The sequence below is a fragment of the Dipodomys spectabilis genome, unplaced genomic scaffold, assembly GCF_019054845.1.
Source record: "Dipodomys spectabilis isolate Male_0828 unplaced genomic scaffold, ASM1905484v1 ptg000329l, whole genome shotgun sequence".
Classification (NCBI taxonomy): Eukaryota; Metazoa; Chordata; class Mammalia; order Rodentia; family Heteromyidae; genus Dipodomys; species Dipodomys spectabilis.
Window position 1 is genome coordinate 4,931,622 of NW_024871006.1, and position 12,600 is coordinate 4,944,221.

Sequence of the window (12,600 nt, forward strand, 5' to 3'; positions counted from 1 at the left end):
AGAGTGCTAGCCTGAGTGATCAAATACCCAGGCAGAAATTTAACTTTCTTGGCTGGGTGCTGGTGGCTCACGCCTGTAATCCTAGCTACTAAGGAGGCTGAGATCTGAGGATCCCAGTTTGAAGCCAGCCTGGGAAAGAAAGTCCATGAGACTCTTATTTCCAATGAACTATTAAAAAAAAGCCAGAAGTAGCCGGGCGCCGGTGGCTCACACCTGTAATCCTAGCTACTCAGGAGGCTGAGATCTGAGGATCACGGTTCAAAGCAGCCTGGACAGGAAAGTCTGTGAGACTCTTATCTCCAATAAACCACTAGAAAACTGGAAGTGACGCTGTGGCTCAAGCAGTAGAGTGCTCGCCTGGAGCTGAAGAGCACAGGGACAGCGCCCAAGCCCACAGTTCAAGCCACACAACCGACAAAAAAAAAAAAAAAGCCAGAAGTGGTGTTGTGTCTCAAATGGTAGAGTGCTAGCCTTGAGCACAGAAGAGGCTCAAGGACAGCACTCAGGACCCAAGTTCAAATCCTAAGACTGCAATAAAAAAAAAAAAGAAAAGAAATTTAACTTTCCTGGCTGCTGGTGGCTCACGCCTGTAATACTAGCTTTCAGAAGGCTGAGATCTGAGGATCATGGTTCATAGCCAGCCTGGTCAGGAAAGTCTGTGAGACTCTTATCTCCAATTAACCACCGGAAAATTGGAAGTGGCGCTGTGGTTCAAAGTACTGTGCCCAGGTACTCAGCTCAAACACAACTGACAAAAAAAAAAAACTTTCCCTAAGGATGATGATTTTTCAGTAGATTCAGTCTCTGTACCATACACTAACTACCAATCAGAATTCCTGACTCTCAAAAAGGCCAGCCTGTGCTGGCTGCTCAAAGCTCACTCCCAGCAATCCTAACTACTCAGGAGGCTGAGATCTGAGGATCACAGTTTAAAGCCAGCCTGGGCGGAGCAGTCTGTGAAACTTCTGTTCAATTAACCACTTAAAAACCAGAAGCAAAGCTGTGGCTCAAAGTGGTAGAGCACTTGCTGAGCATGAAAGCTCAGGGACAGTGCTCAGGCCCTGAGTTCAAGCAAGACCAGGCCCCCCCTCCCCCGCGGCTCCCCAAAAAAAAGTCTCATAGACTTTCCTGTCTGGGTTGGCTTTGAACTGTAATTCTCAGATCTCAGCTTCCTAGATAGCTTAGATTACAGGTGTGAGCCATCAACTCCCAGTTTCGTATTTATTTCTGAATTTCTCAGAAGAGTAAAGAAAAAGCAGGAAGAGGCCCCCCAAGGAGAATAGGCAGCTTACAGGAGAAACTGCAAGCCTCTAGCCAAGAACTGAAACACAGACATGACTAAAAGAGTTCACAGCCCAAGGGCAAAAAAAAAATGTGTATTCAACTTAAGAGTGATTGATAGATGTTCCACTTCTCCACTCACCTCGGAATCCCTTCTTAGCTCTTAGTGCCTAAAATGGGGAAAACAAATCATTAACAAAATCCAACAGTGAATGTGTTAAAATTGGAAATGAGAATCAATTGTTTTACCATTTGCCAAGTCAGCAGAGGAAAGAGCACCAATGGCATTTAGAGACAGAAGTTCCTTTATGTTTTCCTAGAATTCCTGATAATGGACTTATTCAGGACATGGAAACAATCCTTACTAATCAGCAGCAGTGCCAGTGGGTCCACATAAAATCTCTTCCCAGATTTTTAGATACCACATGATCCTCCCTGCCAGGATGTGGCTGTAAGCATTTGCTTCGAGTCCACACACCTGACTCACAGTGATGGGTATATAAAAACACTACCAAGCTAGATGATTGAAGGCTCAGGAGAAACCTTGCTCACACCAATGTTACTTCCCATTATTCTTCTCTGAGGACCATATCCTCATTTTTGACACTGGACTCTCAGAGTATTCTATGAAGTCAGAAATGTTCAGAGTCCAGGGGTGAAGTGGAGGGTGGTGTTGACATTTCCACACATCCTCCTCTACATGCTGCCTACCATTTCTGAGCCCTGGAGATTTCTTGCAGCTCTTTCAGGGTACTGTCCAGCTCATTTGACTTCTGCCCACACGGTCTCATATTCCCTAATGGGGAAAATTAAAGTGGTTGTTTAAAAATGATGTAGTTTGGGGTGGGAATGTGGCTTAGTGGTAGAGGGCTTGACTAGCATGCATGGAGCCCTGGGTTGGATTCCTCAGCACCACCTACACAGAAAAAGCCAGAAGTGGCACTGTGGCTCAAGTGGTAGAGTGCTAGCCTTAAGCAAAAGAAGCTCAGGGACAGGGACAGTGCCTAGGCCCTGAGGTCAAGCTCCAGGATTTGGGGGGCGGGGGAGGGGGGGAAATGTAGCTGGCTAGGTGCTTGAAATCTTAGGTATTCGGGAGGCTGAGATCTGAGGATCATGATTTGAAGCCAGTCAGGGCATGAAAGTCCAATTAACTATTAAAAAACAACAACAGGGCTGGGAAGGTGGCTCAGTGGTAGAGCGCTTGCCTTGCATGCATGAGGCCCTGGGTTCGATTCCTCAGCACCACATAAACAGAAAAAGCTGGAAGTGGCGCTGTGGCTCAAGTGGTAGGCGACAGAAAAAAAAAAAAAAAGCCAGAAGCAGAGGTGTGGCTCAAGTTGAAGAATGCTAGCCTTGAGCAAAAAGGCTCAAGGACAGTATCTAGGCCCTGAGTTCAAGCCCCAGGCTCAAGTGGAAGAGTGCTAGCCTTGAGCAAAAAAAGCTCAGGGACAGCATCGAGGCCTTGAGTTCCAGCCCCAGCACCACCAGCACCAAAAAAGAAAGAAAATGAAAAAGGCTCCTTCCATTGAGAAGGGTTTTCCTCAGAATTTGCTTTCCCTTCCCCTCTTCCAGGTAGAGAGGAGGCAGAGGGGCTCAAACCCTTCCCCCGTGGGCCCGTCCCGTCAGGAGATGCGGGACGACTGGGGTGAGGCGGCTGCGGGCGAGGCTGCGGGTCTGTGTGCAGCTGAACGAGCTTCGGCTCACCACACTCCTACCCACCCGTCCGGGCCCAGCCCCCGGACCCCGCGGGCGGTATTTCCTAGCAGCGGGGGCTCACGTCGGGGCATCCCAGCGACACCGCCGCGGTGCCGGACGTTCTTTCAATTCCCCAGCCCGGCCCCAAGCCGGAGCCATCCCGCCCCCTGAACTCTCCCCAGGGCCTCACGACCCCGCTCCGCGCACCCAGCCAGCCTCGACGGGTGCAGCCTGTGGTCCTCCAGCCCACCCCGTGTTCCCGTTAAGCGCCGACCCTTCGAGGGCACGGTCGTCGGGTCCCGGCCCTGCCCGAGCAGCGGGTTCCGACTTCACTCGGGCCGCCCAAGCTCCGTCAGGTTTCCTCCCCGCGCCCCGGACGTCAGCTTCGCGGTCTCCGGCTTTCCGTAGAAGGTGGAGCGAGGCACCCTGGGAGTTGTAGTCCTCTGACCGATCACCCACGGGCCTGGGGCGCGGAAGAGAACTACCCTTCCCAGTGCGCCCTGCGACGGCCATTTGTGAATGGCTCTGTGTGTTGCTAGGCGCCATCCAACATGCCTCTTTGCCCGCACTAGTGGGACTGAGGTCGACGGGGCTGGGGAGGAAAAAAAAGGTGGCGCTTCGCTCTTCCGAGCGGACCCGTGGCGGCGTCGGGGGACCCGAGATGTATGTTAATGATGGGTTGGCGAGTGAGTCCACAATCACGTATTTATCCCTCACCAAGATTAAGAGGGAATGGGCTGGGAAGGTGGCTCAGTGGTAGAGCGCTTGCCTTGCATGCCTAAGGCCCTGGGTTCGATTCCTCAGCACCACATAAGAAAAAAGCCGGAAGTGGCGCTGTGGCTCAAGGGGTAGAGCTGAGGGACAGCCCAAGACCGGACCCAAAACAACAACAACAAAGATTAAGAGGGAAGTGACTGTAATTTGATCAAAGCTGGTGGCGGGAACAAAGCCCGAGCCCGGGACAGAACGGCAGAAAGGCACGGGCCGTTTCTCGGATTTTGTTAAGGATTACCTCATCTCACAAAGGGAAGGACTCTCTATGGCTTGGCTTATTGGCCAGCTATCCAGTGCTGGAGGGCCAAGGCTGTCCAACCGGGATTCACCGGCCTCCCCTGAGTTCCCTCTCCTGGTCCCATTCCCGACGTCCACGTTTCGTCAGGCCAGGGTTGGGTAATCACGCTAAATGCGTCTTGTCAGTAGAACCAAACATGCCATAAAGTATTTACCCACTCCAAAGAAAGCAGTGGGAAATAAAGTTTTGGGTTGAAAAACTCTTAACATCATTCCCAATTTTCCTTTAAATTTAAGGTAAAACCAAACCAAAACATTATTGTTGCAACTGCTAACAAGTAGTATTTGTTAAAGCAAGGTCCTCTGCATGCCTTTTATCATGGACCAGAGGAATATTGAGGTATTTGTGTTGACAGCTAAAATCAAAGCCTCACCAGTATTCCCCCCCGGGCCATCCTGGGTCTTGAACTCAGGGCCTAGAGACTCTCCCTGGGTTTCGTCTGCTCAAGGCTAGCAGACCTTGACGCTTAAGCCACAGTGCCACTTGTGGCTTTTCATCTGAGGAATGGAATCCAGGGCTTCATGCATGCGAGCAAGCCTTCTACCACTAAGCCACATTCCCAGCCCACCAGCAATATTTTCTAAATGAAGTAATTTACAGTATAACTTGTTCTAATCCCAAGACTGGAGCAGTAATTAGCTGCATTATTTCATAAATATTGGTCTCATCATAATGGATTTTCTAGCACAGCTCCTCTCCCCAGCTACTGCTTTAAGATGACCAACCTATTGCTCCAGGCATACCCTACATGTACAAGGAGTGTGGGCTCTTACAGACCCTGTGAATCTAATTCACTTCCTAGTAGGATGGATGGTAAGAACTCAGGAAATGGGGAGGTAAAACAGTGGCAAATATCTAAGCAGAGAACTCTAGAATGATTAATTTGGAGTTGTATTTCCCTGGACAAAGGTTTGAAGGAAATTCAATTAAGATCTAACAAGTTAGCTTTAGGACTATAAAATGCTGCCAGGTATTAGGTGCATTTTCCTACAGAAAATTATGTGAGCCCAGGTGTGGTGGCTCACACCTATTAATCCTAGCTACTGAGAAGGCTGAGATCTGAGGATTATGGTTCAAAGCCAGCTGGGGAAGAAAAGGCCGTGAGACTCTAATCTCCATTAAACCACTCAGAAAACTGGAAGTAGTGCTGTGGCTCAAGTGGAAGAGTACTAGCCTTGAGCTGAAGAGCTAAGAGACAGTACCCAGGCCCAGAGTTCAAGCCCCATGACCAAAAAAAAAAAAAAAAATTTATGTGAGCATCGTTAATTTGCAGCTAAGCGTGTTCTGAAGGTAAGCTGATACTCACCAGCTGTTCTGAGGACAAGAACACGAAGGCCCTTCCTCTACCCCCCTCTCCCCATGACTTTGGGACCAACTGTGGTTTGAGATTACCAATGTGGAAGCTAATAGAGCACAAACTAGATAGAGTCCCAAATACATGAAAGCTTGACCTTCATCCATTATATACAGCAAACACATCTCTAATAAACCTTGAATTACCAGTTTTATATATTGTGCAGTATACTTTTTTTCTTTAAAGATTCAGGGTTCCCTAACAGAAAAATATAATTCTACTTACAACTGCTACTTGTTCATATAGGTCTTCTTCCATTTTATGTTCACAGTGTCACCTAAACTGAGTAAACTTGTATTTTAAATTTCCTCATAATTTAAACTTAGTTTAATTGTGCCAGGTGCTGGTGCTCACACCTGTAATCCTACTCAAGAGGTTGAGATGAGACTGCAGTTCAAAGCCAACCTGGGCAGGAAAGTCCATGAGATGCTTTTCTTCAATTAACCACTCAAAAACTAGAAGTGGTGCTGTGGTTTAAGTGGTAGAGCCCTGGCTTTGAGCAAAAGAGCTAAGGGACCGTGCCCAGGCCCAGAGTTCAAGCCCTGGGACCAGCAAAAAAAGTAAATAGCTTATTTGTGTGGTATGCTCGTTCTCAGTAGTACAAATCAGTGAGGTTTTACTATGCCTTTATTCTTTGATTACACTGAAAAAAATCCAAGACAAAACATTCCAATGTTAATAAAAATACTAACATCAAATGTTGGATTTAGTTTTAAAATAAAACGAGGTGCTAAATCAAGGACAGCTCTATAGTGTGTACAACCTGCTAAGATAGATCCTAGACCTAAGCAGCTGGGTTAGTTAGGTGTATCAGTTCAGAAAACATCAGATGCTGCCCACAAATAGGCATCTGTGAGAACAGTATTTGAACACTGACTTTGAGATGATTATACATAGAACAGGTCAACATGGTCATTTAACTACTATCAACACACACCCAAATGAGTGACACCATGCTAATCTTCAGTCCTATCCCAAGTCTCAGTTCTCCCAGGAGAAAGATGAAGGCCAACAAACACGATTTCTGCCATAACCTAAAGTATCACATTACCAGCTCCTCTAGAACAGAGTTTATGTCAGGCCCCAGGTCAGAAAATTGTTTCTACTGAATTGTATTCTCAGAACTGATAATAGGACTGGTTTCATGAGGCAGTTATCACACATGATCATTAACAAGTTAAAAAAACCCAAGTAGTGTTTTACATTGATTTTCAGAAAAACCATTCATCAAAAGGTAGACAGTGGCTGGGTGTTGTATCACACATCTCGGAAGGATGTTAAGAGTTCCAGTCTAGCTGGACTACATAGTAATAAGTCCCTATGTCAAAAACCAAAAACCTTTAAACATAGAAGGATTATATAAATTAGATTTCAATCGACAGACAATTTAGCATAAAAGCTCCTAGAAACAAAGCCAGAAGCTCAATAACAAGGTATTTCCAATCATTTAGTCATACTTTAATGTTTACATTTTTCTGATCCAAAAATCAGAACACATGGTTTCCATGGAAGGATTTTTTTTTTCTGAATCATTTCTGGGTGTAAGATGTTTTCATTTTTAAAAAGTAATTTTATTTTTTATTATTAAGGTGTTGTACAGAGTGGTTACCATTTCATAAGTCAGGTAATGTTTTTACTTTTTTAAATGCCAAACACCATGTAACCATTATTTTAATGGTTATGCCAAGATGACTGAATATTGAAAATCTGGATTGTCTCAGGAAATTTAGTAAGGTCACCAAAATTACTTAAGTATCACAGCTGAGGGCTTTTCCCTATACTTATTCTACTAAGATGGAATAATTCATTTTCCTTCTTTATTATTGGGGGTGGGGGGGAAAGAGAGGAAGGAAATCAAATACCACTGATGGAAGGCCCAGCAAAGGTCAAAAGCCAACTGTTCTGAACTGTGCAAGAAGCTGGGGACAAAAAGTGTACAGGGCTCCTATAGAAACAATAGAACTCCCGAAGGGAATACCTTCAGGAGCTATGGGTCCTGCAGTGTGTGGAGATCTTGTTGGAAAATGTTAGTATGACAGCAGCAATGCTTCTGCAGAGAAGGGAAGCAGGCAGAAAACACACCCTCGGGTTAAGGTTTCCAGTTACTTTCTTTCCCCCAATTTTCTTCAGTATTGCCTTTAACCAGGCCCCATGGTTGGAGTGGTAAGTCATTTGATAGGGAAGTTCTACTGCACATAAAATACCTTTGTTTAAAAACACCTGCAGAACCAGCGATTAGCAATCAAAATGTGAAAATAATTAGTATTTAGTAGTTAAAATCCTACTAATGATAAAAAATCATGGCCTACCAGTAGGCACTACTAGCAGCATTACAAGTGGAAGCTATCATGCTGCGTATCTTAAACTTTCTGAGTGCTTAGCAAGTCTCTTTCAGTGTTAATTGCACTTAAACACATGATTTTTTTAAAATTTAATCTCTGAAATCTGTTTATCTTAAAAATTTATATAAAGAAGATAGGGGTCAAGTCACTACTTGTTCTACAGTTCTATGAATTTGATAAAGATTCCACGTAGATTTGTGCATCAGGTAGGAGGAAGCAGCATACAGATGCTTTCTGGAGCACAATGAGCTTCAAAGTTTGGACTGCAGTGGCTTCAGGTGCTTGTGGTAAGATTCGTGGACCTAGAGGGAAAGGTAAGAGAGGAAACATTGGTAAACAGCTTGCCATGTGTAAGAACATACTAATTTTTTGTGTGTCAGCACTGGAGCTCGAACTCAGGATTTTGAACTCTTCTTCAGGTTTTTTTTTTGCCCATGGCTGGCATTCTACCAGTCACACCACATCTTTTATGCTTGCTTAACTGGACATACGAGTCTTGAGGACTGCCCTGGCTGGTTTTTAATCTCAATCCTTAGATCCAAACTTTTTGATAGCGAGGATAACAGGAGTGAGCCACTGGTGCTGGACTAAAATGACATACTTTTTTTTTTTTTTTGTCAGTCATGGGGCTTGAACTCAGGGCCTGGGCACTGTCCTTGAGCTCCTTTTTGCTCAAGGCTAGCTCTCTACCACTTTGAGCCACAGGACCACTTGCAGTTTTCCTGTGGTTAATTGGAGATAAGAGTCTCACAGACTTTCCTGCCTGGGCTGTCTATGAGCCATGATTCTCAGATCTCAGCCTCCTGAGTAGCTAGGATTACAGGTGTGAGCCACCAGCGTGCAGAGAGTAAGTTAAATTTCTTTTGCCAGTCACAGGGCTTAAACTCAAGACCTGGGCATACCACCATGCTTGGCTCCCCAAGAATTGTTGTAAAAACACAGAATGAAAAACAAAAACAAAAAACAAACCTGAGTTCAAATCTAAATATCAATGGGATATTTTATGATAGTTAACTGGTATTGTGCTTGTTTTTAAAGTCTGTATATTTTAGAGTTATGTATTACAATATGTATGGTTTGGGTTTTTTTTTTTTTTTTAAAGACAATCCCCAGGAAGTGGGACATAGAGGAGGTGGCAATGGAGGATTCTCATCAAACATGCTGCAATGATTTTAAAGCTAGACAAAGGGTACATTGAAGCACACTGAGGTATTTTGATTTTTGCACATTTGAAAATGTTCAATTAGGGGGGCTGGGAAGGTGGCTCAGTGGTAGAGCTCTTGGCTTGCATGCATGAGGCCCTGGGTTCGATTCCCCAACACCACATAAGCAAAAAGCAAAAAGCCGGAAATGGCGCTGTGGCTCAAGTGGTAGAGCACTAGCCTTGAGCTGAGGAGCTGAGGGACAGTGCCCAAGCCCAGAGTTCAGGCCCCACAATTGGACCCAAAAACAAAAACAAAAACAAAAAAAAAAAACAAAAATGTTCAATTAGGAATATTTAAGAAAAAATTCAAACCCTAGCCAGGTCCTGGTAGCTCACACCTATAATCCTAACTACTCAGGAGGCTGAGATCTGAGGATTGCGGTTCAAAGCCAGCCGGGGTAGAAAAGTCCCAGTGAAAGGCCTGGGCGCTGTCCCTCAGCTCTTCAGCTCTACCACTTGAGCCATAGCACCACTTCCGGCTTTTTTCTTTTTGCTTATGTGGTGCTGAGGAATCGAACTCAGGGCCTCATGCATGCAAGGCAAGCGCTCTACCACTGAGCCACCTTCCCAGCCCCCCGGTGAAATTCTTATCTCCAATAAACCACCAGAAAACTGGCAGTGGTGCTGTGGCTCAAGTGGAAGAGTGCTAGCCTTGAGCTGAAGAGCTGAGGGACAGCGCCCAGGCCCAGAGTTCAAGCCCTACTTATTGCTGGAACAATCCAGATCTCTTTGAACTTCTTGAGTGGATAAAGACACTGTCATAAGTGGCCACAGGGCTTTCAGTGAAGAACTGCTTTCCTGAGGCCTTTCCCGCCTCATATTTCAGTGAAGAGCTTCATGGACTGGGAGGATAGCTAGCTATATGTCAGAGCAGTTGCTTGACATGTACAAGGCCCTAGGTTCCATCCCCAGAACCACAAAAAGTGAAGAACTCACAAAGTAGCAAGACATTTTTTTTTTACCTCTGTTTTGTTCAGGGGGGATCGCTTGGCCCACTCAAACAAATTATCATATACATTCCCATCATAGCGGCCGAGAATAGAGCCAAGGGTCATATCCTTAAAATCAAAGGCATCAACCAAAGCAACAGCATTGGGGCGGATTTCAGTGAGTAACTCCATTATACGCTGGTTTACTTGTTCAATCTGAGACACTGTTATAATATTCCCCTAGAAGAAACCCAAATAAATAAATTAATAAAATACAGAGATACATTTCTACACATAAAACTATAAAAGAAATAAAAATTATTTTTCTTAAAAAAAGAACAACAGGGGCTGGGAAGGTGGCTCAGTGGTAGAGCGCTTGCCTTGCATGCATGAGGCCCTGGGTTCCATTCCTCAGCACCACATAAGCAAAAAGAAAAAAAAAGCCGGAAGTGGTGCTGTGGCTCAAGTGGTAGAGCGCTAGCCTTGAGCTGAAGAGCTGAGGGACAGCGGCCAGGCCCAGAGTTCAGGCCCCAGGACCGGACCCAAAAAAAACAACAAAATAAGGGGGGTGGGAGGGATGGGAAGGGATGGGAAGGGGAAACAAAGGAGGCTACAATGCTTGATAAGAAATGTACTCATTATCTTGCCTATGTAATTGTAACCCCTCTGTACAGTATTTTCACAATAAAATAAATAAAAAGAAAATCTGAAAAAAGAAAAAAAAAAGAAAAAGAAAAAAAAAATAATAACTTTCTAGAGAATACTGACCTGAAGGAAATCTCCTGACTTCTGACTGATTCCATACAGAGAATACAAGAGACATAAGTTCTTTAAGACAAGTTTGATGGATTTTTCTTGAATGCTGAGTAGAGTTTCTGCAAAGATCTTAACTACCACATAGTGGCAATGCGCCTAGATAGAAAGCAAACAATGAATGCAGTGTGAGACCCACCACAATAGGAAAAGATAGGCAGGAAGAGGAGAGAACCACCATTCACCTCACTTGCTCGAACAAGGTCAACGGAAGTTAGGTTCCATGCCACCTCCTTGTTTTTCCTGTGACTCTGTGCAGTCTGAAGGTTTTTAGCAGCCATTTCTACTAGTCTGTTAAGAAATCAAGGAAAACTGAGTAAGGAAAATGACCCACAGAAGCCAGGCACAGTGGCTCCTGCCTATAATCCTCTCTAGTTAGAAGGCTGACATCTACGGATCACAAGTAAGAAGCCAGCCTGAGCAGGAAAATCTATGAAATTCTTATCTCCAGTGAACCACCAGAAAACAGAAAGTGGTGCTCTGGCAAAGTGGTAGAGCACTAGCCTTGAGTGAAAAAGCTCGGGGACAGCGTACAGGAGTTCAAGCCCCACAACCACCAAAATAAAAGAAAAAGGAAAATGACCTAAAGTTCCCAAGCCTACTCTCATCTACCAGGCCCCAAACTCAGAGGCTTCGGGGCTGGGTGAACTTACCTGGATGCACGGAGCTTATAAGCCTCAGTCAGGCTTTCGGGACTGTTGATGTCTATCACAGTCGGCCAGGCTGCCACCTGCTGCGGCTGGATGCGCTGGCTGGGTAGGTCATTCAAGTAGGACACTGTGCCACAAACCAACTTCCCTGAGATCACCTGATTATAGCTTTTCATTAAGAACCTAAAAATCACCAGAACACATGCTTTTAGTAGTAATTCTAATCCTAAAATGACTTCACAGTAAAATTCTATTCCTAAATGGTTTCATGTCATGTGACAGGTGTTTCATACTTACCAGACTGACCTAGAAGATCAAAACACTGAGTCAGAGGGGATTAGTCTGTACCTAACTATGGTGCACTGGATGCACATATGACCATGTCAAAGTATCAACCTCCTTGTATGACAGATGCTAATAAAAACGCAAAACCCAATGAGCCTGGGTTAGGAAATCTAGCAAATCTATGCCTCACCTGTGATAAGAGAAACCACGGGGCAAGAGCAATCAGTGAAAACTGGTGGGGCTATTATGGATTTTGTTCTTACCTGGCCATCTGTAGTAGCATGACTGTGTTTTCTCCCTCGAAGGTGCAGGCTGGGGTGAAAGTGACATAAATATTGGGAATACCACTGCAATGAGAATAGCCATGCCCACCACAAGCCATCCGACACTCTTCGATACCAGCATTTGCTCTCCAGGTGGTGAAGGCCTTAAGCCCAGCAGTGAGGGCATGAAGCTGAGGGGACAAGCACAGGCTGTGAGAACACCAATGGTGCTGAGAAGCCCTATACCAATGAGAAAACAGGGACCCTCTTCTACCAAGCAAAACTAGCCAATGCACATGTCAACTGGAGAAGCAGGCTCCGACTGGTTGTAAGTTTCCACAGTCCTTTCTAAACTGTTCTGCTGGCATCACAATTCCTTTGGCTGACAAATGATCAACATGGTTTGATGCTTAGGATACTTAAAATACTGAAAAACCCACATTAATTGAAAGTTGTATCTTCATATTTGTTCCACTTTCTTTTTTTTCTTTCTTTTTTGTGCCAGGAATGGGGCCTGAGCTTGGGGCCTAGCATTCTTACTTGGCTTTTTCACTCAAGGTTGGTGCTTTGCCATTTTGCCACAGCTCTATTTTTTTTTTTTGGGTCCGGTTGTGGGGCCTGAACTCTGGGCTTGGGCGCTGTACCTCAGCTCTTCAGCTCAAGGCTAGCACTCTACCACTTGAGCTACAGCGCCACTTCCGGCTTTTTTCTT

At 45.1% G+C, this 12,600-nt stretch overlaps 2 protein-coding genes across 8 annotated transcripts in view; both read right to left on the reverse strand.

The window, feature by feature from the left end:
- Window positions 1-3,334, reverse strand: part of Fbf1 (Fas binding factor 1) — a 28,469-nt gene extending 25,135 nt beyond the window's left edge. For 4 of the 5 annotated variants that reach the window (XM_042702603.1, XM_042702602.1, XM_042702601.1 and 1 more), the window contains exons 1-3: window positions 3,184-3,334; window positions 1,993-2,077; window positions 1,424-1,451 (exon numbers count right to left, since the gene is read on the reverse strand). In XM_042702603.1, coding sequence (XP_042558537.1) covers window positions 1,424-1,451; window positions 1,993-1,995 — 31 coding nt within the window. In that variant the 5' untranslated portion in view covers window positions 1,996-2,077; window positions 3,184-3,334. The remainder of the gene's footprint in view (window positions 1-1,423; window positions 1,452-1,992; window positions 2,078-3,183) is intronic. The other variant, XM_042702600.1, reaches the window with a different exon arrangement.
- A 2,677-nt stretch (window positions 3,335-6,011) lies between these two features.
- Acox1 (acyl-CoA oxidase 1) overlaps window positions 6,012-12,600 on the reverse strand; it is a 28,693-nt gene continuing 22,104 nt past the window's right edge. For all 3 annotated transcript variants that reach the window (XM_042702605.1, XM_042702604.1, XM_042702606.1), the window contains 6 exons: window positions 11,889-12,079; window positions 11,344-11,523; window positions 10,876-10,981; window positions 10,646-10,789; window positions 9,911-10,117; window positions 6,012-8,046 (listed from right to left, as the gene is read on the reverse strand). In XM_042702605.1, coding sequence (XP_042558539.1) covers window positions 7,996-8,046; window positions 9,911-10,117; window positions 10,646-10,789; window positions 10,876-10,981; window positions 11,344-11,523; window positions 11,889-12,079 — 879 coding nt within the window. In that variant the 3' untranslated portion in view covers window positions 6,012-7,995. The remainder of the gene's footprint in view (window positions 8,047-9,910; window positions 10,118-10,645; window positions 10,790-10,875; window positions 10,982-11,343; window positions 11,524-11,888; window positions 12,080-12,600) is intronic.